Source organism: Tursiops truncatus, chromosome X, assembly GCF_011762595.2.
Source record: "Tursiops truncatus isolate mTurTru1 chromosome X, mTurTru1.mat.Y, whole genome shotgun sequence".
NCBI classification, from domain to species: domain Eukaryota; kingdom Metazoa; phylum Chordata; class Mammalia; order Artiodactyla; family Delphinidae; genus Tursiops; species Tursiops truncatus.
Genome location: NC_047055.1, coordinates 43,763,399 through 43,786,847, shown reverse-complemented (window position 1 = coordinate 43,786,847; position 23,449 = coordinate 43,763,399). Strand labels below are relative to the sequence as shown.

Sequence of the window (23,449 nt, the reverse complement as noted above, 5' to 3'; positions counted from 1 at the left end):
TTTTCTAATGTTGCAATTATATGCATGTAATAATCATGTAATAAAAACCATAAAAATTAACCATTTATATTTAAGATCTCTTTAATAATTGAATAAAACGGGCAAAACGAATGAACCCCTCAGAGCAAAAATTTTAAACTTAGGTAGAGATTTGAGAAGGGAGAACTTCTAAGAACAACATTTCAAACTGATTTCCTTGGGTGGCCAGGCAGCATACATCAAGATCAATCTGATCCAACAGTAGAAGCTGCTAGAAAAGGAGACAAGGAATCAGTGCTTCAAAGAAGTATTGAGCCCAGAAATAGGCTTGATTAGTATAGGCTAGACAGAATATATTCAACTCTGTGGTAGCTAATTCCGACTTCTCTCCTCAGCTGTACAACTGGTCTCTGAGTCAGCTCCTTGGGATTGCAGACAATGGGGTGTGACAATTTCACAGCAGCAGTGAAGGTGGTGGCAGCAGCCAGGCAATTTTTGTTCACTTCAGCTGACTGGTCAGCCTTACATGTATGCCTGTCAATGACTTGCTAAAAGAATATGAGATAGAGTTAACAATTTCTCGGCCTTTTTCTAATTATCTTTTCGGCACAAAAACTATTTTTCCATACAACCTAAACCCGGGACAACGTGACATTGGTTTAATAAGCCAGGTCAAGATCTGCCTACCATCCATAATGGCTTACAATGTCAGGCAGTGCAATGAACATGAGCTGCCCTACTGTTTTCCATTTCTGACTCTTCCACACGACCTGTGTTTTCTCCCTCTGCTGAGTCACACTCCAACTGTTTTTGGTAGAGACGGCCTGTTCTATTTCTGAGTAAATTTTCTCTGCTCAACTGAAATATCCTGCATTTCCACATTGGTTTCCACTGCTTGCTTATTTGAGTCACAGAGGTTCCTTAAAGCTAAAATTGACAAGTGACTTGAAGAACATAGGACTACAATTTCACAGCTACATATTCTGTGGAGGCTATCTGTATGGGATGAATTCTTTTTTTTTTTTAACACATCTTTATTGGAGTATAATTGCTTTACAATATTGTGTTAGTTTCTGCTTTATAACAAAGTGAATCAGCTATATGTATACATATATCCCCATATCCCCTCCCTCTTGTGTCTCCCTCCCACCCTCCCTATCCCACCCCTCTAGGTGGCCACAAAGCACCCAGCTGATCTCCCTGTGCTATGGGGCTGCTTCCCACTAGCTATCTATTTTACGTTTGGTAGTGTATATATGTCCATGCCACTCTCTCACTTTGTCCCAGCTTACCCTTTCCCCTCCCCATGTCCTCAAGTCAATTCTCTACAGCTGCATCTTTATTCCTGTCCTGCTCCTAGGTTCTTCAGAACCATTTTTTTTAGATTCCATATATATGTGTTAGCATATGGTATTTGTCTTTCTTTTTCTGACTTACTTCACCTAGTATGATAATCTGTAGGTCCATCCATTTTGCTGCAAATGGCATTATTTCATTCTTTTTTATGGCTAATATTCCGTTGTATATGTGCCACATCTTCTTTATCCATTCATCTGTCAATGGACACTTAGGTTGCTTCCATGTCCTGGCTACTGTAAATAGAGCTGCAATGAACATTGTGGTACATGAGTCTTTTTGAATTATGGTTTTCTCAGGGTATATGCCCAGTAGTGGGATTGCTGGGTCGTATGGTAGCTCTATTTTTAGTTTTTAAGGAACCTCCATACACCAACGTGCCATACCCACCCCCACCCTTCCTCTTCTGTCCTTGATCTGCTCCTTCCCCAGCCTTCTCCAACCTGTTACTCTGACCTGACCCCACCTTTTATACAGGCCTTGAATTTGGCAACACCACCCACTTCACAAAACCCCCCACCCCAAGTATCCCTCTTGTTTGATAGGTATTTTTCTGTGAGATCAGTCCACAGTGGTGGTTTTCAACTTGTTCATTTATTTGTTTTCAACCAAACTCTTTCTTAAAATCATAAGCAGGAATCCATAAGACAGATAAAGGTTGCTTTGGTTGAAGTAGAGACACTGCCCAGTTAGCCTTCCCCTCACACCCTGTAGGGATACCTGAATTTCTGTGGAAACCAGTTTGAAAATTGCTCAATATTTCTTTACTGTGTATTTTCATTATTGAGTCTGGGGAGTGTGCCCTGGACAGGTCTGTCAGATTTAATGAACAAAAATACAGATGCCTAGCTAAATTTGAACTTCAGATTTTTTTAAAATGAATAATTTTCTAATATTGTCTCATGCAATATGTAGAATAACTTATACCCCCCCAAAAAAATTTGTTATTTTTCTGGAATTCAAATTTACCTGGGCATCCTGTATTTTTTTTCTGGCAACTCTAACTCTAGGCGAAATGAGGGCATTGGGTCTCAAAGAAGCCAGCGTCAGAGATAAGAAAAAACAGAGATTCCCCACATCACAACTGTGATACTCACCCCCAGGATTTGTCTTGTGTAGTAGTACTTGTTACCTTCTCAAATGACAGGAAGGCATGCACAAACAGGAAAACATTCAGCCCCAAACAAGCAGCCTAGAGAAAGAAAAATTAAGCAAGGGATAAAGTGAAATTTGGGTACAGGAAAGAGTAGATAAGGGGTAGAAAATAGTGTTACCATTTGGCTATTTTGTGTTTATCTGTTTTCATTTTGGGGGTGGTGGGTGTGCCACACAACATGTGGGATCTTAGTTCCCCAACCAGGGATAGAACCCCTGTCCCCTGCAGTGGAAGTGCAGAGTCCTAACCACTGGACCGCCAGGGAATTCCCATATCTGTTTTCATTTTAAATGAGTCAACTTACTCTGAGTCAGTTAGGACTTCAAGACATGCATTAGATGCTAATGACCAGGGTCAGCACATCAAGGCTCATAGACCAAATCTATCTCACCACCCGTTTTGTACAGCCTACAAGCTAAGAATGGTTGTTATATATTGTTGTTTTCACATTTTTAAATGGTTGGAAAAAATCAAAAGAAGAATATATTTCATGACGTGAAAATTATATGAAATTCAAATTTCAGTATCTATAAATACAGTGGTATTGGAACTTAGCCACACCTACTTATTTCTGTATTGTTTATAACTGCTTTTGTGATTCAATGGAAGTGTTGAGTAGTTGTGACAGAGAACATATGGACTGCAAAGCCTAAAATATGTACTACCTAGCTCTTGACAGAAAACATTTGCCAACTTCTGGATTGGAGCGTTCAAACTATTGCACCTATAAGAAGGCAATACGTGAATAAATGGATTTCTAAAGAAATAGAAAATAAATTTAACATCTGTGACAATACCCATCTGAAGGGACTAAACCATTCCAGATGGGCCTGCCTCTTTAATACACTTTCCTGACATACACTTTCCTGTTTTTAGATTGTGATTCTTTTTTCAAATTAACCTATCATTGCTTTGGACTCATTTGAGCTCTTAAGACTTCTTTTGTCTGTCCCAAGATCTGTCTCTACATTGGCAAAGAGGGAAATTTGGAACCTACCGTCCATTTCCTTGGAGAACAACCAGGTGGGCTTTAGCCCAAGCTTGAAGGTGCTAGTCTGTAATTGATCAGGATTCTAGGGCACTGGGATGCCTCTGATATATATCCATGGCCCCAGGATGGTCCAGAACCATCTCAGCCCCACAGGTAGAGGACCTTTAGCCTAAAACATGGCCCATTCAGATTCCCTAGATCTGGACCACTCACACACCTCTGGCATCATAACATAGTGATTCGAAGTGTGATATTGGAGTCAAACTCCTTGGGCTCAAATTCTAGCTCCACCACTTTCTAGCTCTGTAATCTTAGATCTGTGATTTAACTTTTCTGAACCTCAATTTCTTCACCTATAAAATGCGGACAATAACTATATCTACCCCACAGCAATGCTGTGAGGCTTACATGCAATAATGTATGTGAAGTGATTAATACAGTGCTTGGTGCATAGTAGAAGCTCAATAAATTTTGCCTGTGTCATCACCAGACTGGCTTTACCAATCAATTTCTTCCTGCATTCTTTGCCCACACACCCTTTCCAGAGTTGTGTGTCTTCCAGAGATCATTTGACCTTAATGGAAAAAGAGAGGTGAAAGCCACAGATACTTCAAGAGTTCAGAAGACAAAGGAGAGAAGCTTATTTAGAGGGAGCAGAAATATTTCAGAATCTGAGAGGGACACAGAGGTAAAGACCTCTGTGTCAGCACATCATCAACTGTAGGTAAGATGAATGATGAAATACAGTGACATCTGAGAGCAAGGAATTCCATTCCCCACCTTGACTATAATTTCCTCCACTATGAATGGAAAAGAAAGAGTAGAAGACCTGGCAGGAAGAGTAAAAATATTTTGGGGGTAATTTATTTTTCATTAAAATAATAGTTCAAAGGAGTGTATGTCAGAGATAACAAGAAGTCTGAGCCTGCCAGTGGGATTGGTGCAAGGTGAAAAATCAAAGCTAGTTACATCATCATCACCACCAGGGGTGATGAACTCTCCAAGCAAAACCTAAGAGAGGGATAAAAAATGCAGAGGATTTTAGACCTAGAAACACACTTATATCTAATCTAGTTTTCATCAATCCCCCCACCACCCACACACAGGTGACCTGAAGGCTAGAGAGGATAAATAATTTGATCAAGGTCACTCAATTAATAGCAGAACTGAAACTAGAGTTCAGTTAGAGAGTGCAGTAGAAGGGGATTGTGCATATGTGGTGTGGTAAAGGCATTCTGGCTTGAACCCTGGGGAGCTAGCTTTGAGTGATGGCTCTGCAATCAACTCACTGTGTGATGTCTACGTCTTATTTTCCCTTATAAAATCAAAGAGTTGGTTTGGTTCTGCACTACGCAAAGCTGTAGCCACTAAGCACATGCGGCTACTAAGCACATGAAATATGCCTAGTTTTAATTGAGATGTGCTGTAAGTATTAAATACACATCGGATTTCAAAGACTTAGTAAAAATAAAAGAATATAAATTATCTCATTAATATTTTCATATTGATTACAGGTTGAAAGGATAACTTTTTGATATATTGGGTTAAACAAGATATATTACTGGAAATTAATTTCACCTATTTCTTACCTTTTTCAATTGTCTAGGTATTAGACAATTTTTAAATTACATATGTGACGTTACATTATATTTCTAGTGGACAGCACTGGACAATAATCTCTAAGATCACTTATATCTCAAACATTCAATTTTATTATTTCTTGATGTGAGCAATATAAGAAGAATGGAGAGAAATGAATGCTCCATGGCACTAGTTAGAAGTGAAATGGAAGAGAAAAAGAGAAGACAAAAAATGAAAACAGACTGAAATTCCAAATACTTGTGGTTTATATTTTTGTCTCTTTACCAATCAATTTCTGGAGTTGGACTTTTTTCCTTTTCTAAAATGCTGAAATATATCATACACAGAAAAGTATATAAAACATATATGTAATCCTAGAGTTGGACCTTTCAGCTGATAACTGGCCTTGATGAGCTCAATATTGGCATGGAATCTTTCCCTTTCAAGTAACTTCACAAATATTAACAAACATAATGTCTCCTTACTCTAAGAGTAATTATTAGAAAGTGAAACATCACTTACCAGAAACAAAACTGAGAACCAATGGTTAACCACCCAGTTTCCCATTGTCATGTGGTGGTTTGGAGCCTCTGTAGGCAGCAGGGAAGATTCAGCAACTTGGATTCTGGAGAGATTCTTCAGGGTTGGCACCTCTGTCCAGCTCAGGGACTGTGAATCTTTAATATGTGAAAGATGCACACCTACCCACAAAGCTTTCAGGAATGAATACATGCACACTGCCTTCCTCCTCTGGTCAGAACTATGTTATCAGCTTTGGTAGACCAGCCCTACCTATAAGTACCACAGGTGTTTTCCCTGGTGGGGTTTTATCCCTTCAGGAAATAACAATCTTCTTGGGTGAGAATGTTCTCTCCCATCAACTTATCAACATGATTTAATGTGAGGCATTGTCTTCCTTGATAAGACATTCGCTAAGGCTTCTCATAAGGAAGATTTTAGGCTGAGGCTATAAACAGATGATCTCAGGAAAAGCAGGGCAGAACGCACGCATGTTAAGGAAGCTGCTTTAAGGTGGGCTTTCAGAAGAGCTGCTGCAGCTGCCTGCTGCAATTTGGACCTCAGCCTGGCTAGCTCAGAAACTTTGTTTACCAGTTCTCCTGGAAGATGATCTGGCTCTGGGGAGCGCTTGACTGGTTGGAAGGACAAGTGAAAAGAATGGCCACATAAAACAAAAGAAAATTTAGCAGGTACAAATGAACACCTCGGTCCAAAAAAAACAGAGGCAAAGTATTCCAAACGAGAGAGGTGATTGTATTCTAGTATGATGGATTAGCTAGAGTTGTGTGTTCAGTTCTGGGCACTGATATTTTTCCTTTTCTAAAATGGTGAAATATACACAGAAGAATATATAAAACATATATATGTAATTTAAAAAATAATTTTAAGGAATGAATAACTATGTACTCAGTACCCAGGTTTAAAAAATTGAATATTTACTTCCAGTATCTTAAAGTCCTCTCTGTGTCCCTCTGTGATCATGATTTCCCTTCTTCCCCAGTCTCTCCCCCATCAGATGTAACTACTATCCTGAAATTTGGAGTAATCATTGACCTGTTTTTCTCTACAGTTTTACTAACTAAATGCATTCCTAAACAACATATTGTTTAGTTTTTCCTGTTTTTGAACCTCTAAGTAAATGGAATCTAACTGTTTGTATGTATATATGCTCCTGTGATTTGCTTCTTTCACTCAACATTGTGTCTCTGAGATTCATACATGTTGGTACATGTAGTTCCCACAGTTTGCGGGATCTCATTTCCCAGAGCAGGGATTGAACCCGGGCCATGGCATTGAAAGCCTGGAATCCTAACCACTAGGCCACCAGGGAACTCCCAGTTGAGCATCTTTTAATTCAACTGTTGGCCATTTGAGTGAGTTTTCTTCTTTGAGAGGTGACTAGTCTAGCTTCTGGCCTTCCTTCCTTCCTTTCTTTCTGGTGTGATTTCCCAAGTCTTTATTGTGTGGTTACAGAGGATGTGGAGATTGGTTTCAGGAGTTTTGACATGGTGGGAAAGACGTCGTATTCCCTGAGCTCTTCAATGTGTCTGTAGGTTTCACAGTGCTTGGCTCTGCATCCTTGTTTGGCCACCTTACACCAAAAGACTAAGTTTTGGAAATCAAAAGTTCAACCTGGCTTCAGCCCCTCTTGCAAAGGTGATAGTATGAACTTGTTTCTTTCATTTTTTCTTCTCTTTCTTTTTCTTGATGTTTCATCTTTTGTCCCGTCTCATTATGGTTCCTTCTCTATATTTTTAATTGTAGAAGATCTTTTCTGCTAGTCTTTTGTTCTTCTGATCAATAATTTCTCTGTAAATAATTGTAATTTTGGTGTGTCCATGGGAGGAGGCAACATATGTATATGTATAACTGATTCACTTTGTAATAAAGCAGAAACTAACACACCATTGTAAAGCAATTATACTCCAATAAAGACGTTAAAAAAATGAGCATGAGGGCTTCCCTGGTGGCGCAGTGGTTAAGAGTCCGCCTGCCGGTGCAGGGGACACGGGTTCGTGCCCCGGTCCGGGAAGATCCCACATACTGCGGAGCGGCTGGGCCCATGAGCCACGGCCACTGAGCCTGCGCGTCCGGAGCCTGTGCTCCGCAACGGGAGAGGCCACGGCATTGGGAGGCCCATGTACCGCAAAAAAAAAAAAAAAAAAATGAGCATGAGAATAGGCTGCCCTGTAAAGTATTTTGTGCTGTGGGTTGAAAGCTTAAATAAGTAGTTTTACCTAACTAGTTTCAATTCTACCTAAATGAGGAAATTATAGAAAAATTATTGGGTGAAATATTGGTCAAATAGTATCAGGATCCTTTTACCTTCTGTAAACACCAAATAATGTACTGTCATCAACAGGGAAACCTTCACTCAGATCTCTGTTGCTTGTCTGGCTATGGAATTGCAACTCTTTGTACATAAATATGAAATGGATGGAAATATGACAGATTCATGGTTCCACTTCTAAAATAAGAAAATGTTGCCTTTAATGAGACCAAGGCAGATGAGAGGTAGAGGAGAAAGTATAAGTAAGTCAGGCAGGCAGTCTCCTATGTTGTATAATTTTTTGAGAAATTCAAAATGACATTCCTCTTCCCCACCCCACTAACATACAGCCTTTTCATTAGTCTGTCATAGGGTAGGAAATTCTTACCATTGGAATTAAAAAGCTATGCTCCCAGAGGCTATAATTAAATTCCATTGTTATCTTGTACTGATGGAGGGGTGGGGGTGGGGGATGAAGCCTCTGCTCTAAGGAGAGAGAGGGAAGTAAGGAATCAACCCACTATCACCTGTAACTCATATTTTCACAGAAGGCAGGATCCAGAGAGAAGGGGACCTATAACAGATTCCTGGGGCATCTGGCAATAAGGAGTAGTTAGAATGGGGTACTGTAGCAGAGGACTTTGGAAAACAGGGGTGCATTGGGTGTTTTGAGGTGGACTGAAGCCAAAGTGAATGCCCGAAGACCCACTTGATCCACCTATAATGCCCTCTCCATACCTACTGAATCAGAATTTTCATTTCAACAGGATCACCAGGTGATTCATGTGCACATTAAATTTGAGAAGTGTTGCTCTTACAGAGTCTGCAACTCACAAGGGCTCAAAAACTTAAGTAGGTTGGGAAAAAGATTAAATGGAAAAAAAGTTGGGAATTGGTCTCACAAAATGGTTTAATTAGATTCCTTTATTTAACAAAGATTTGTCCTTTAAGAAATGGTTTAGAAACTAAACTTCCTTCCTTCCCCCCTTGCTTGAATCTTCCCGGATCGCAAACCACACACAATCCCCCTTTTTTTTATTAAGGAAAAGCCTCAGTTTAGGTGAAATAAACATCAAGATTCCGGGCTGGAGCCCTTCTTTTGATTGTTAAGGAAATATGAAAACAAACAATAATCATAAAACCCCTAGAGACTTTGTTTAGCTACCACTTTATCTTAGCACCTGTCAGAGGTCATACAGCTGAGAGCTGGGAGGTAGGTGGCAGGTCAGATCTCAAAGTGGACTGCTCTTAAAAAAAATAAGAACAAAATATAGTCATTGCTCCAACTTAAGGCTCTTACATTTAGAAATCTCAATTGGAACTCAGCTTAGGTCCTTGGCCTTTTCTGAGCAAGCTGATTCAATGAAAAGGGATCCCCTATTTTTCCTAATAGGTAGTCCAGCTAGGCCCGTTAATGTGCGCCTACCAGAAGGGAAAAAAACTAGCCAGGCTGGAGACAGAGCAGGTGGCAGACAATCTTTGAGGAAAGATTGAAAATGTGCCTCTGCCTTGGAACTGACCATTCTTCACTCTGATTTTTTGCTACCCTCAGGTGGCTTCCTGGTAGTATAAAGAGAGGAAAAACAGGTAACTTTGGGGGAGACGAGGAATATTATTTTACTGTTTTATAATTGGATTATAAATTAGTTCATTTCCAAGGGGGAAAATGAATATCTTGAGGAGTTTGGGGTAAGTTCCATTTTCTCAGGGAAAACTTGATTCTACTGGGCTTTCCAGAGACTAAATCAGAGAATCAACAAAGTAAGCATTTGCTCATTCAATGTTCACTCAACAAACATTTATTAAATACTTACTCTCTAACAGGCACTGTGTTAGGAGCTGATGATACAGCAGTAAATAAGATATACAAGCTCCCTGTCCTTATGGAACTTATATTTTGGTGGGAGAGACAGATTAAAAACAAATAAAAAGAAATATACTTCAGGTAATGAGGAGTGCTATGAAGAAAATTGAAACAGGGAAGGGAATAGACCATGATGTGTGTGGTGGAGGGGCTATTTTAGATACGATGATCAGGGAAGACTTCTTTGAGTAGTTGACATATGACACTTGTATTCTGAGAAGGGAACAGTCATGCTTCTTTGGCGTTCTAGAGGGAGAACTAATACATATAAAGGACCTGAGGTGGAAATGAGCTTGGTGTGCTAGAGGAACAGCAAGAAGGCCAGTGTTATGGGTTGAATTGTGTCTCCTCTAAAATTCATATGCAGGGGAATTCCCTGGCGGTCCAGTGGTTAGGACTCAGCACTTTCACTGCCGAGGGCCCAGGTTCAATCCCTGGTCAGGGAACTAAGATCCCACAAGCCCTGTGGCGTGGCCAAAAAAAAAATTGTATGCAGAACCCCCAGTACCCTAGAAAGCAACCTTATTTGGATGTAATTCATTAAGATGAAGTCATACTGGAGTAGGGTGGGCTTTTAATATGACTAGTGTCATTATAAAGGGAGGAAATTTGAACACATACATGCACACAGGGAGAACACCATATGAAGATGAAAGCAGAGATCAGGGTGATGGTTCTATAAGCCACGGAATACCCAAGATTGCCAGCAAACCATCAGAAGCTAGCAGACAGGCATGGAACAGATTCTTCACAGCTCTGAGAAGGAAAGTCCCTGTCAACATCTTGAACTGGGACTTCTAGCCTCCAGAAGTGTGAGACAACAAACTTCTTTCTGTTGAAGCCACTCAGTGTGTGGTACTTTGTTATGGCAGCCCTAACAAATGAATACAGCCAGTGTTTCTAGAGACAAGTGAGAGAATGGGGTAAGAAATGAGTTCAGAGAGGTAGGTAAAAGTCAGATTATCTAGGGTCTTGCAGGCCTTTGCAAATGTGATGCAAATAGACCTAAACCCATTGTTTTTAGTAGACTTAGGGAGCCTCTAAAGATTAGAGGTAAGTGAGGGCTATGCCTCTCCCACAACCTCCTTACTAGGTAGAACATTACAGTTAAGGTAACTGTCAGACTAAATTCTGACACATGCAGTTATTAGCAATCAGGGGTCAAAACAGTCACATAGCCTCTTCTTGTAAATTGGGTGAAGTATCAATACATACTCTCTGTCTGACCTTTAGGAACTCCAGCAAGCTGCTTGCATGAAAGATTTACCTGAAACAGATGGCCTAATAATATGGTAACGGGATCAACCTATCTTCTGGGTGGAGCAGGAAAATCTTCCATTAAGTGATATATATTAGTTATCTATTGCTGTGCTACAAATTAACCCTACAATTAGTGCCTTAACAACAAACATTGATTATATCACATAGTTTCTGTGTGTCAGGAATCCAGGATCAGCTTTGTTGGCTGCTTCTGGCTGGGAGTCTATCGTGAGGTTACAGTCAAGATGTTGGCTAGGGTTGCAGTCACCTAAAGGCTTGAATGGGCCCGGGGATCTTCTTCCAAGGTGGTTCACTCATATGCCTAGCAAGCTAGTTTTAGTTGTTGGCAGATCTCAGTTCCTCAACACATGGCCCTCCATTTCTCATAACGTGCAAGCTCAGAGCAATGATCCAAGACAGAGCAAGACAGAAGCTGTAATGTCTTTTCTGACCCAGCCTTGGGAGTCACATTTGGTCATTTCCATAATATTCTACCAGTTACATTACAGTGGTTACATTCTTCCCTATTCAGTGTGGGAAGGGAGTAACTACACAAGGAAAGAATCACTGGGGACCATCTGGCAGGCTGGCTATCATGTAGTGGGATACAGGACCACACAGAGTCTGAGGCCTAGAATGCCACTCCAAAGAGTACTGAGCTGTTGGGTTTGCTTGCCAGATTTTTATATTCTGATCATGCAAGAATGGAAGCACCTGGACAATATTTCTAGCCACTTCACATATTTTGAAAGCAATTCATTTCACCAATGAAATCTATTTCTTACATCTTTTATGCTGATAAGTGGAGTCTGTGGTGCAAGGTTTCCTAACCTTGGGTCCTGGGGATAGAATCCAGGGGGTTCTGGGACCTTGATGGGAAAAAATTATGCCTTTATTTTTTTTTTGTTACTGAATGTAGTCAACAAACCACAGTCTTATTAGTGACTTTGTCACCAGCACATATCAAAGATATTTTCATATCACATTATAGCTATTGCCAATATCTTAAAAGATCATTAAATTCATTACTATTTCAAAATTATGGTGATTATTAGACCTGCTGCTAGATCTTGTTATTTGCTGGGCTAGTAAAGAAATATATATATTAATATGTCAAAATTGTACCTTTAATATTTTTTTCTATTTCTTTTTTTATTATTATTAATTTTCATTGGAGTATGGTTGCTTTACAATGTTGTGTTAGCCTCCACTGCACAACAAAATGAATCAGCCATACACGTATGGATATCCCCTCCCTTTTGGATTTCCCTCCCATTTAGGTTACCATAGTGCAGGGCATTAGGTAGAGCTCCCTGTGCTATACAGTACGTTCCCATCAGTTGTCTATTTTATACATAGTATCAGTAATGTACATATGTCAATCCCAGTCTCCCAATTCCTCCCACCCCACCCCACCCTGTATCTTTAATATTTTGATAATTGCATTTCAACACAATTGGTTTTAATTGTAATCTTATGTGTTTTATCTTGTTGTGCATTAAAAAAATGACTCTGAATCGGGTTCACCAGTTGGCCAAAGGGGCCCATGGCACAAAGAAAGTGTAAGAACTCCTGCTTTAGCACAGGTTCAGATAGGAAAATGTGAACATGGGGGTGGGGCGTGTAACTACCTTTGGGGTAAGGACACCTGAGTAGGATCTTTCAAATGCTAACCAACCACTCCTGAGTCTATATTCCTGATTAGGATAATTCAGATGTTAACTAACCACCCCCAGAGTGTGGATTAAAACTAATTTACAATGAGTTGAATAAATTGTTTATCAATATGAATAATCATTGCCTGTTCTTTCTCCACTTCAAAATATATACAAAACCCACCCCTCCCTTCTTCCTACCTCCACTGCCCCCACCCTAGACCAATATTTCAAAAGATTATTTTTTAGACAATACACCGTTTCATTAAATCATTGATTCTATGAATCCAAGGTGTCCATAGGTTGTAAAACCCATCATTCTCTTACACACCAAGAAAGAAAAATTGCTCTTAATTAAACTACGCTGTACCATTAATGGTAAAATTCATCCCAATTTCAGAGGTGATGAAAAGTGGGAAAATATGCATCTTAGAAAAAACAAGGTATATTACACAGCTGATACTGAAGTGTTTTGAAGTAAATTATAGGCAATATAAAACATTGCACACATACAATATAACATGGCGAGGAGTTTGGATTTTATTTTAAATGTGATAGAAAGCTGTTTTGAGCAGGGAAGAGATGTGATCTGGTTTTCATTTTTTATACGTATACTCTGGTAGTTGTGCAAAGAACAGATCAGGGGAGAGGTGGATGTGACCAGAGAGGCTTGGTCTAGGGTTGGAGCAGTGGAGGTAGGAAGAAAGGGTGGATTTAGTAAATACTTTGAAGAGGAAGAAGACCAGTAATGTTCGTTCATATTGATAAACAATGTATACAACTCATTAAGCAAAAAGAAAACATTGCTACAAATCTAAATAATTCTTAACTCTTGTTTTGACATTCATTAAGTCAGTACTACTGAATCTCTTTGACTTTCAGAAGCTCTGCCAATCTTTCATTAGCTGCAGCTAAGTCCCACCTCCAGGTGCCAGTATTTCACTTCATTGTAAAGGAGAAAGCAGCATGAATGACTAGTACAAGGGTGGGAGGGAATGACTGACAACAGCCCCTTGTGTGAGCCTTCTCCAGGGACATTGATATTTTCATATGGGTGCTTTAAAATACAAAGTAACTATGTGTATTAGTTTGTTCATGCTACCTTAACAAAATAGCACAGAGCGCGTGGCTTAAACAACAGAAATTAATTTTGTCACAGTCCTGGAGGCTGGAAGTCCAAGATCAAGGTCACCATCAAGTTGGTTTCTAGTGAGAGCTCTCTTCCTGGCTTGTAGATACCTATCTTCTCGTTGTGTCCTCACATGGCATTTCCTCTGTGTACATGGAGAGAGGGAAAGAAGAAGAGACAAAGAGGAGAATGGGAGGGAGACAGGGAGACTGGAACACCAGCCTTATCATATTAAGGCCCCTTCCTTATGACCTCAACCTTTATCACCTACTTATATGCCTTATCTCCAATACAGCCTCATTAGGGGTTAGCGCTTCAACATATGAATTTTGGGGACACACAATATAGTCCATAAGATTACCATTCTTCAAAATATATTAGGGACATAATTTGAAGTACGGAAAAAACTTATGAATAAAGATGTTCATTGCAGCATTATCTGTAGTGGTCAACAAAAAGGAAATAAGCTAAATGCTCAATAACAGAATAGTCAAATCAATTATAGCATATCTACACAGTGGAACACTACACAACTATTTAAATGAATGTAACAGGAAAATGTGTATGATTTGAAGTTAATGGAGAGAAAAACCAAGATATCAGAATAATCACAACACTGTATAATCTGGCATGTAAAAAGCCTGAAAGGAAATATAGCAAAATATTAAATGTGGCAATTGATAAGTAATGAGTTTCTTTGTGATTTTTTTTGATTTTCTGAATTTTCTACGTTTTTATAATGTGCATCATCGCTTTTATATTTTAATTTTTAAATTTTTTTATCAAAGTTATGCATTATCATAGTTTACAGAGTTTAAAAGTTCTACAAGTTTTGTTATGAAAAACAGTGCCCTTTTCCCTTCCCCATAATTTCCCACTCTCCAGAGGCAAGAGTTTTCAACTCTTTTAGCTGATTCTTTTGGTATTTACCTTGGTTCTCTAAATAACATTATTTTATTGCTACTTCTTGAATTTTAAGTTTTTGACATTGTCTATTGGCATTACCTACACTCACCCTGCCCTCCCAGTTCACCCAAAGACCCTTTTTATCCCTACATTTTTCCAATATAGGCATATCATAATTTTGGTTAGACCACTATTCAATGTTTACAGTATGGTGACCAAGGAAACTTTATTCACAGCCACGAAGTCACAAATACTTTTCCTTACTTGCACAAGTTTTTGTGTTTCCTGGAGCTCATAATTATTTTGTTTTTTCTTTAAATAATTTTCTATGTACTTAGCAAGAATTCAACTTTAAACTCTTGATCAGTTACCTCCAGCTCCTCTCCATGTGTTTTGGTGTATCAGGTATCTTGAAGATATCTCTCCTGAAGTCTTCTGACCTGTATGAGCTAGTTGACCTCTATTCCTTCTTTGTGTGCAGCTGTCATCCTGGAACCTACCTTCACCCTCTTCTGGAGTTTCCCTTTTGCCTCTTTCTTATGCTGGATCATCTCCCCACTAACCCAAGTCCTTCTGCTTTCTTGGTTTAAAGCGGTTTCAAACAGGGAACTATACTGAATATCCTGTAATAAACCATAATGGAAAAGAATATAAAAAATGTATACATGTGTATAACTGAGTCACTTTACTGTACAGCAGAGATTGGCACAACATTGTAAATCAACTCTACTTCAATAAATTTTTTTTTAAAGTAAGAGGTTTAAAGAGATTTCTTTCTTGGTTTCAAGAGGTGTATGAGGGGTAAATTTTTGAGACCTTGCTTATCAGAAATTGTATTTGTTCTATCCTCACACTTGATTGACAGCTTGGCTGGGTACAGAACTCTAGGTTAAAAATAATTATTCTTCAGAATTTTGAAGGCATTTTTGCTCATCTCCTAGTTTCCAATGTTGATATTGAAAAATCCAAAGCCATTGTGATTCCTGATCCATTATATGTGACCTGTTTTTATCTCTGGGAGCTTGTAAAGTCTTCTTTTTAACCCAACGTTGAGAAATTTTATGAAGCTGTGTTTTGGTGTGGGTCCATTTTCATCAGTCAAGGATATTTCAACCTGGAAACTCATGACCTTCAGTTTGGGGGAAATTTCTGGACTATATTAAACATTTTATTCCCCTCATTTTCTCTTCTCTCTAAATAGAATGCCTCCTCTTCTGATATTGGACCTGCTGGACAGGTCCTCTAATTTTCAAATATTCTTTCTCCTATTTCAATCTTTGTCTTTTTGCTCTCCTTTCTGAGAGATTCCTTCAACTTTATCTTCAACTTTCCTATTGAATTTTTCCTACTGTCATATTTTTATTTCCAAAGAGCTCTTTGTTATTCTGATTTTTCCTTTTAAAAAAGTGCAACCCATTCTTACTAATGGTTTCTCTTAACTCTAGGGATACTAACAATAGTTCTTTTTTTAAAAAAAAATCTTTTATTCTCCCTATGTAGCAGACACCTGTTTACATTGCTTCACATTCTTTCAGCCCACAGTTTAGCCCAGCCATTTCTGTGGCAACCAGTCTTTTGTAGGAGTAATCTGACAGTGCCTCACTTTAGCTGCACCAAGAATTGCTTCACGCCCTAGAGCTCTTCTGACCTACAAAGTTATGCTTGGGGAAATCAGCTCTGCACTGCAGTCTACATAACCCAGAAGTGCATGGTAGTTGACATCCTTGACCAATGAAGGATGGGAGCCAGTGGATTAATGCTCTCCCTTTTCATAACTCAGGAGGAAAATTCTGAGATAGGTTCAACATAGCTCCTCAGAAGGTACTAGCAAGATAGAACACCAGTTGCCAACAGCAGTGACTACTTGATAATGCATCCTTTCCTCCCTTCCTTTCCTTTTTTACTATCCCAGGTCTCTCATTCTTGTTTCCTGGGATTACTTCCCAAAATAAATCACCTGCAGGCAAGCCTTTACCTCAAGCTCTGCTTTGGGGTAGAGGAAAGAGACTGTAAAACTTTACATTATCCACTTTTGCTATGTTTACGTGGGCTACTATCTTTCATATTAGAGATTTTGTTCAGATGTGTACTGACCTTTGGCCATCTGATTATAATTAACAATGGGAAGCTAAAAAGCTAATTGGAAGTTCAAAGCCTGTAGTTGGTGTTTGTCAATTGTGACACTGTAGGATAAGGTAGTTAGGCCATTTCATTGGGGAACACTTGGCATCAATATATTTAGGTCTTTATTCTTGGGCTCTTCTGATTCTCCAGAGAAGAGTCTTCCAGTCTCCTATCTGGAGGATACATAACTGGCCACCAGCTTTCTGGAAACTGAGTGGGGAAGAGGGCTAAAGTATCAGCGTTCAGTATGTAAACATTCACTTAGTCTCTCTGTTTCTGGTTGGATACCTTTGTCCTCAATTGTATCTAGTATCCTTCCTGTCCAGACATTCTCTGTTTTACATTTTCCAGAAAACAAATCTTCAATCCTTTGTCAGGAAAAAGGACAGTTGCTATATGCATGGAATGAAGGAAGGATTTCAGGGATTTGCTTTTTCCTGATCCCTTTTGGGGGGCAGTACAAATTGGTCTTTTTTCTTGCTATTGTTATAAGGTTCAGCTTTGTCAGATCTGCTGAGTAAATTATCCATTTCACCATTGTTTTCCAGCTTTCAAAATACTATCTATAGGGCTTCCCTGGTGGCGCAGTGGTTGAGAGTCCGCCTGCCGATGCAGTCCGGGAAGATCCCACATGCCGCGGAGCGGCTGGGCCCGTGAGCCATGGCCGCTGAGCCTGTGCTCCGCAACACGAGAGGCCACAACAGTGAGACGCCCGCGTACCGCGAAAAAAAATACTATCTATGCTATCTTCTTTCCTATTCCCTTCAGTCTTGTGGGTTATGCCTTTTTAAAAAAATCCCTTCATTGTCATTTTTTATATATTAAACACACATATTCTGGATACTAATCCTTTTGTTATTATTTTGTAAGTCTTGGAGGTTTTCTTTCACTGTCATTTAAATGGGGCTTGGTGAAGGAGCAAAACCAAATTCATATGTTCAATCTGCCATGTTTAAGTGGAACCATGTTTTGCTTTTATAATTTAAAATACATATTTTCACATACAAGTGAAAATTTCCAGAAGAGTAAAAGTCTAGTGGAAAACATCTTTTTGGCCCCGGAGTCTTCCCAGAACCCTTCGGATCACAACGTTTAGACTACCACTGAAACATCAAGTCAGCTCTGGGGAAAAGCTTTAATGAGCTGCAGTACCCAGCATGTACCATGGATAGAAATAAGTGATAGGATACTGTGAAAATTTGCCATTATATCAGAAAGTGCTTTCGGTTCCTCTCTCAGCTTGCTAATTCAGGGTCCCTGAAGCGGCTGAATAGACGATGTTTGCATGACATGATTTCAGGAAAAGGTCTCACTCTCAAGTTTGTATCCTCCCTTCATTCTGCCATTGCCACCCTCCCTGGTGCCTGAACTTCTTTTAGCCAAAGACAGAGCCTTTCTTTTCACAGTCAGAGGACAAACTCTCCAGGAGAGAAATGTGATAACATATGGTCACAAGAGGCTATTGATAGGTGCAGAGACCACCAGCGTTCTGAGTATTTGAGGTCAGAGAGAGGGCACCTTGAAGAAGGGCTGGGAACACAAGAATAACGGAAGGTCTAGAAAAGAAAACCTTGGAACATTGGTAATGAACACTTTCTACCTCACAGTATTGCCAAAGCTGGTGGGGGGTGGAGCCTCAGCTTGTTATAGTTTAGAAAACACTTTCTTCACACTTCTGAAAAGTCAATATTTCAGTTCTTAAGCCTGCTGACCTGCCATAAGATGGCAAGAGCTCCAAGGAGACACTTGGAGAAGCAGTGAATGGGAGTGAAGACAGTGCCTCAGATGAAAGAAATATCAACAACAATAACAATAACATGTTTGTCTTTTGGATGCCTCCAATGGGTTTATTTCAAATTTGACAATAGTGAACAGAAAACAAGTACTTCGGGGAAGTATAAAGATGCACATCTAATGTCTCATTCTGCCTTGTGCATACTGGTCTATGCCCTTCAGTCACAGGGTCATAGGCAAGATCATATGATTGGTATAGACGGCGGACAATGAGGACTATTTGTAATCAGGCTGTCAGGGCTGTTTAACATGTTTCGGAACCTACTTCAGCCTCAGGCAGCTTGTGACCTGGCGCATAACAAGCCAAGGCTTGCAACGTTACTTTGTTCCTCATTACTGTCAGGCAACCCATTTGTTTTTAGCACAGGGTATGTAATAGAGAAAATAATAGGATGCAAGCTCTCTTATGTATCTGTGGGATGAGTGGTGAGGGAGGTGAAGCCTCTCCTGTGCCATGAAGGCCAGAGTTACCAATTTGATCCACACTGGCCCTGTGGAGAGATATAAAGAGGCCTGAACTCTCACACACTGGTGATGGGAATGGAAAATGGTATAGCCCCTATGGAGAGGAATTTGTCTCAATCTAGTAAAATTAGATGTGCATACATAAAGCAATCTCACTTTCCAGAAACTATTCCAAAGGCATATTGGAAAAAAATTCAAAAATAGCATATGTCCAATGTATTCATTGTGACACTGTCTGTAATATCAAAAGGCTGAAAGAAACCCAGTATATCCACGAAATGGAATAATACACAGTTACAAAAAGGGATGAAGATAATCTTCATGTATTGACATAGAAGGATCTCCAGAACATACTAAGTGGTAAAAAGCAAGGTAGAGAATAGTTTCTATAGTATGCCATCTTTTGTGTACAAAAAGGGTAGAAATACCTATATGTACTTGCTTATATTTTTCAACAAGAAACAACAAGAAACCAAACTGGGAGAAGGAGGGAAGAGTGCAGTGACAGGAATAGAAGCTAAACTTCTCTGAATGTACCTTGTTATCTAGTTTTGACGTTGGAAGCATAATTAAAAAATAAAATTAAATCAAAAGGAAAATAAAAATCAACCCTTAAAAACTGAAAACAAACTGAAACAAATGAACCTCACTGTCTATCAAGTTGGTGGCATAATCACACAAAGAAGAGAATAACGTCAAGTGACTTTAAAAGACAGTATTTTGGCTGTACATCCCTAGCTATATATGGTGTAAGAACAAAATGAACCACAAAGATGGGAATTCTCCAGCTCCCACTGCAGGAGGCACGGGTTTGATCCCTGGTGGGGAGCTAAGATCCCACAAGCCACATGGTGTAGCAAAAAAAAAGAAAAAGAAATCTTGAACTGCTTTCAGTAGTCTTATTGTTAATCATAATATTGGCATTGTTAATTTATTAATGGCTTATTTAGAATAAAGTAAATAAGTATGATGTTAATGTAGTTATAAACCAAGATTATCAGGGTAAGAGAAAAAAGATATAAGTACAAAATAAAGAAATTAGGTAAAACCCTGTACTATTAAATTCGAATTGGAAATATCATTAAGGACTCATATTTTTTGTTTTTTTAAACATCTTTATTGGGGTATAATTGCTTTACAGTGGTGTGTTAGTTTCTGCTGTATAACAAAGTGAATCAGCTATATATATACTTATGTCCCCATATCTCCTCCCTCTTGCGTCTCCCTCCCACCCTCCTTATCCCACCCCTCTAGGTGGTCACAAAGCACCGAGCTGATCTCCCTGTGGTATGTGCCTGCTTCCCACTAGCTATCTGTTTTACATTTGGTAGTGTATATATGTCCATGCCACTTTGTCACTTCATCCCAGCTTACCCTTCCCCCTCCCCATGTCCTCAAGTCCATTCTCTACGTCTGCATCTTTATTCCTGTCCTGCCCATAGGTTCTTCAAAACCATTTTTTTCAGATTCCATATAATATGTATTAGCATACGGTATTTGTTTTTCTCTTTCTGACTTACTTCTCTCTGTATGTTTTTCCTAACTCTATCCAGTGAAAAGCCTAGAAGCAATGACAACTCAATAGCAACAAATATCCAGGTCTGAGTCAGTAAATGTACAAGATGAGCCTGAGATATCTTGTAGCAAAAAGCGAGGAAGCTATCAAAAATTACTGGGGGTCTGTCAAAAGAAAACAAGCCAGTTTGAAGGGGATTCCACTGGCCAATGATGAGACAATTTGTGCATTAAAGGTAATGAATGGACATCTGTTTTTAGCTCAGGCATATTAAGAGCTTGGAAGTGGAATTGCCATCCTTAAAAATTTATTTTTTTAAAAAATGGAGGTCACCGAAAATGGTGGAGTAGGTAATTCCAGGGTTCCGTCCCTCCACAAAAGCAACTAATAAGCTATCAAACTTTCAGAATCAACTTTCTGGGATCTCTGGAATCTAGTAAAAAACTCATACCAACCAAGGGAAAGCTTAATGGAGAAGATGCTGCATTACAGTGAAAGGATTGTGGCATTTTAAATTGTGTGCTTGTCATCCCTCACTCCAGATTGGCAGCAGCTGTGAAGATAACAACTTATCCTCCTGGTGCAGGTTGTTGTGCCAGAGGAAACAACGAAACAGACCTTATCCTCAAGGAACTGTGAATGTGTATTTTGACCTGTCAAATGTGCTGCTTCCTTATTGTTTGTCTGGATGATCTATCCATTGTTGAGAGTTGGGTATTAAAGTCCCCAACTATCATATTACTTTTTATTTCTCCTTTTAGCTCTGTTAGTTTTTGCTTTATATATTTAGGTACTGTGATGTTGGGCATGTAAATATTTACACTTGTTATATCTTTTTGATGGACTGACCCAGAATATTATTCACTAGATAGATAGATAAAAAGAAATGAACTCTCAAGCCATGGAAAAACACGTGGGAAAATTAAGAGCATGTTACTAAGTGAAGGAATACAATTTGAAAAGGCTACATACTGTATGATTCCAACTATATGGCATTCTGAGCAAGGCAAAACTATGAAAACATTAAAAATATTAGTGGTTGCCAGGGATTAAGGGGGAGAGAGGGATGAATAGGCAGAGCACAGAAGATTTTTAAGGCAGTGAAATTATTCTTTATGATACTACAATGGTGGACACATGTCATTATACTTTTGTCAAAACCCACAGAAGGGTCAATACCAAGGGTGAACCCTAATGTAAACTGTGGACTTTGGGTGATAAAGATGTGTCAAGGTAGATTCATAGATTGTAACAAATGTACCATTCTGGGGCAAGGTGTTGATAATGGTGCAAGATGTTGTACATGTGTCGGGACAGGGGTATATGGGAACTCTGTACCTTTCACTCAATTTTGCTGTGAACCTAAAGCTGCTCTAAAAATAAAGTTTAGCAGTAAAGGAAAAAACTCAACATTTTATCTATAGCAAAGGACGTATTAGGCAAAATTAAAAGGACAAATAAATGAAAGGGAAGAAACTGCCTATGTTCTTTTCTTTTCAATTTTTGTGTATATATTGCAGGTTTTTGATTTGTGGTTACCACAGGTTTCATATACGTTGACCTATATCTGCTTGTTTTAAACTGGTAGTCATTTAAGTTCAAACACATTCTAAAATATCTACATTTTTACTCCCATCCCACACATTCTGTGTTTTTTCATCTCATATTTTATATCTTCATGCTCATCTGTTAACTGTTTATTCTAGTTATAGTTGCTTTTACAATTTTTTTCTTTTAATCTTCATACTGGATTATTTAAGTGGTTGATCTTTAGCCTTTACTTTTATTTGTTTTTCCTAGTGGCATTTTCCCTTTCCTATAGATTTTTACTTCTTTTCCACTTAGAGAAAATCCTTCAACTTTTCTTTTAGAGTGGGTTTAGTATTGATGAACTATCTTTTAGTTTTTGCTGGTCTAAGAAGTCCTTTATCTCTCCTTCTATTCTAAAGGATAATCTTGCTGGGTAGAGTATCCTAGGTTGCAGGTTTTTCCCTTTCAGTGCTTTGAATATATCATGCCACTCCCTTCTGGCCTGCAAAGATTCTGTAGAGAAATCAGCTGCTTAGCCTTATCAGGGTTCCCTTTTACATGACTCTTCGTTTTTCTCTTGCTGCCTTTAAAATTCTCTCTTTATCTTTAACTTTTGCCATTTTAATTATGATAATTATGTGTTGTGTGGGTCTGTTTGGGTTCATCTTGCTTGGGACCATCTTGCTTCCTGTACCTCAATATCTGTTTCCTTCTTCAGGTTTGGGAAGTTTCCAGCCATAATTTCGTCAAATAGATTTTCAATCACTTTCTCTCTATCTTCTCCTTCTGGAACCCCTATAATGTGAATGTTGATATGCTTAATGTTATCCTAGAGCCCTCTTAAATTGCTTTCATTTTTTTAATTTGTTTTTATTTTTGTTGTTCTGATTGGGTGATTTCCATTATTCTATGTTCCAGATGACTTATGCATTCTTCTGTATTAGTCTGCTCTTCATTTCTTCTAGTATGGTTTTTATTTCAGATATTAAATTCTTCATTTCTGATTGGGTTTCTTTTATATTTACTAGTTCCTTGTTGAAGTGGTAATTGTTTACATCAATTATTTTCCCTAATTCAGTTAACATTTTTATTACAAATATTTTGAATTCTTTATCTGGTAAATTATTTCTGTTTCACTGTTTATTTTTTCCAGAGTTTTCTTTCAGTTGAGACAAGCTCCTTTGCTTTTTCATTTTGCTTAACTTTCTCTGTCTCTATGAATTTAGGTGAAACACTTACCAATTGTGGTCTTGAAGGGGTGTTCTTATGTGGGAGCATCCCTATACAGACTGCTTGTGCCCAGTGTCTTTGGTGGGGGGGCTGGATTTGCTATGGACCAAAGTCCTGTCTTTCCT

The 23,449-nt window shown here is 38.9% G+C and overlaps 1 protein-coding gene across 1 annotated transcript in view; it reads right to left on the bottom strand.

The window, feature by feature from the left end:
• Positions 1-22,833, bottom strand: part of NOX1 (NADPH oxidase 1) — a 51,071-nt gene extending 28,238 nt beyond the window's left edge. Inside the window, 4 exon segments of the mRNA XM_073798884.1 lie at positions 2,433-2,467; positions 2,470-2,527; positions 15,166-15,288; positions 22,789-22,833. Coding sequence (XP_073654985.1) covers positions 2,433-2,467; positions 2,470-2,527; positions 15,166-15,288; positions 22,789-22,833 — 261 coding nt within the window.
• Positions 22,834-23,449: the final 616 nt, after the last annotated feature.